This window comes from Triticum aestivum, chromosome 4B (genome assembly GCF_018294505.1).
Source record: "Triticum aestivum cultivar Chinese Spring chromosome 4B, IWGSC CS RefSeq v2.1, whole genome shotgun sequence".
In the NCBI taxonomy this organism is placed as follows: domain Eukaryota; kingdom Viridiplantae; phylum Streptophyta; class Magnoliopsida; order Poales; family Poaceae; genus Triticum; species Triticum aestivum.
Genome location: NC_057804.1, coordinates 666097091 through 666099229, shown reverse-complemented (window position 1 = coordinate 666099229; position 2139 = coordinate 666097091). Strand labels below are relative to the sequence as shown.

Sequence of the window (2139 nt, the reverse complement as noted above, 5' to 3'; positions counted from 1 at the left end):
GCCATAAATCCCCTCCTAAGCAGTTAATACATAAAGGCTTCATGCAATGTGCGTCTCTTGATCAAAACAAATTTTACTTATTCCTTTCAATGCATGCAACAGCACCGCACAACAAACATGTAACACATTACCGTAAAAAATGTACAGAAGAAAGCATTTGCTGTTACTGGTAGTCTATTGGCAAAGGCACTCGGATGGTCGGAACAAGCAAAAGGTCTTGACGACGGCGCACAGTGACGCCCATTTCTTCTGCCATGTCCAGCTTCCCGGCCTGTGTGTCGTGTGGCAGCTCCCAGTCGAAGTGGTAGAGCAGCCCAGCGAGCGCGAACTCTATGTTCACCAGACCAAAGGCCATACCCGGGCACATCCGCCGCCCTGCCCCAAATGGCGTGTACTCAAAGTTGGTCCCTTTGAAGTCAATGTTGCTACGTTCAAACCTCTCCGGAATGAAATCCTCGGGTGCGTCCCAGTGGCGGGGGTCCCTGTTTATGGCCCATGCATTCACGAGCACCATTGTGCCCTTGGGTATGTGGTAGCCTAGGAGCTTGCAGTTTTTCTGGCACTCTCGCGGCAGCAGTAGGGGCAGCGGAGGGTGCAGTCGAAGCGCCTCCTTGATGACCAGGTGCATGTAGTTGAGATTTCTTAGGCCCTTCTCTGTCACCTTGTGCTGTCCAGCCAATTCTCGTCTGATCTCTTCTTGGGCCTTATGCATCAGTCTGGGGTTCCTCATGAGCTCGGCCATGATCCATTGCAGTGTTGTTGCAGCGGTATCGCTCCCCCCGGCAAACATATCCTACATTTGAGCATGCAATTAATGCATCACGCGCATAGCATATATAAAAATAAATCTCAAAGAAATGGATAAAAATGGATGTATGTAGAACTAAAATACTTCTAAACACGTCAATAGAAATGGATATATTGTATGAATTGAGCTACGCCCATCACGACATTTATTTGAACTCTTAATTAGGGCATGCTATCCCTAAAAAAAATTAGTGCATGCATACTTACGCCCATGATTGTCTTGATACGGTCAGTAGAAAGAGGGTGCCGCAGCAGGCCACCCTCTCTCTGCAACCTCAAGAGCACGTCCAGCATGTCCTCCTCCTTATCACCACCACAAACTCTGTAGTTCTGCTGGTGCTCGTCGATAATGGAGTTTAGGAAGGCATCTGCATCCTCTTTGTGCTTCTTCATCTGGCCTGGTATCCGGCTGACGACCATGGCGAGCCAAGAACAAGGATAGAGGTCCGGCAAACCTATCTTGGCAAATAGCTTGATCCCGCGCGCCAGCATCGCCAGGAACGAGTCCCGTTCCTTAAAACGGCTGCCGATGATTGCGCGCGCGGAGAAGTCGGCGGCGTACGCCGCGACAAGCTTACTTAGGTTCACCGTCTGCTTCTGCTGCGCCGAAGCTGCCAGTGCCACCGCCCGGAGCAGCCGGCCAACCTCGTCGTCGCGCAGGGGCCAGAACGACTGGACACGGGGAGCGCTCAGCAGCTCGACGTTGCAGATCTTGCGCATCAGCCTCCATGTGTCACCGTAAGGCGCGAAGACGACCCCCTCGGCACCCTCGGGGATGGCAATGCGGATCATGCGGCTCACCGGGCGGGTGGCCAGGTCCATGTCGCACGTCTTCATCACCTCGCGCGCCGCCATTGCCGAGGAGGCGATGACTACAGGGAGCCCACCGAGGCGGAGCAGCAGGAGCGGGCCATGGCGCTGCGCGAGGTCCCGCATGCCGCGGTGCGGGAGAGCACCAATGAGGTGGTGGAGGTGGCCGATCACCGGTAGCGCCCATGGAGATGGAGGCAGACGGCTTGGTGCAACAGTCCGCCGCCAACTATAGCAATGGATCAGGCATAAAAAGGGAACGATTGCCAGTAAGGGAACCAGCAGCAGGTAGTATAACGCCGGCGCCGCCATGGCTACCTGCCTGCCTAGCTCTTCTTTCTGTTATTTCTTTCAAATTCAAACTCAACATGCACACATATAAACGGCTACATACATGCATGCATGGTTGAGTTGGAATAGATAGAACCGTACTAGCATTGGCCTTTACGTCCAAACTTGGTCATAATCGGTTTCTCGATCGCCTTAATTATTTTCCATGTAACCCTTTTCAGACTCTACTCA

The 2139-nt window shown here is 52.9% G+C and overlaps 1 protein-coding gene across 1 annotated transcript; it reads right to left on the bottom strand.

Annotated features, from left to right (window-relative positions):
- Positions 1 to 163: 163 nt before the first annotated feature.
- On the bottom strand, positions 164 to 1929 carry LOC123090419 (desmethyl-deoxy-podophyllotoxin synthase-like). Its single transcript, XM_044511733.1, has 2 exons — positions 1015 to 1929; positions 164 to 793 (listed from the first exon to the last, which is right to left on the bottom strand). Exons 1-2 carry the CDS (start codon positions 1927 to 1929, stop codon positions 164 to 166), a joined length of 1545 nt encoding a protein of 514 aa, XP_044367668.1.
- Positions 1930 to 2139: the final 210 nt, after the last annotated feature.

Excerpts from the sequence above, each read along its gene's own strand:
- LOC123090419 (XM_044511733.1), bottom strand. The coding sequence starts at position 1,929 with ATGGCGGCGCCGGCGTTATACTACCTGCTGCTGGTTCCCTTACTGGCA. Across the intron at positions 794-1,014 it reads GTATCAAGACAATCATGGGC|GATATGTTTGCCGGGGGGAG; the intron begins GTAAGTATGCAT and ends GCTCAAATGTAG.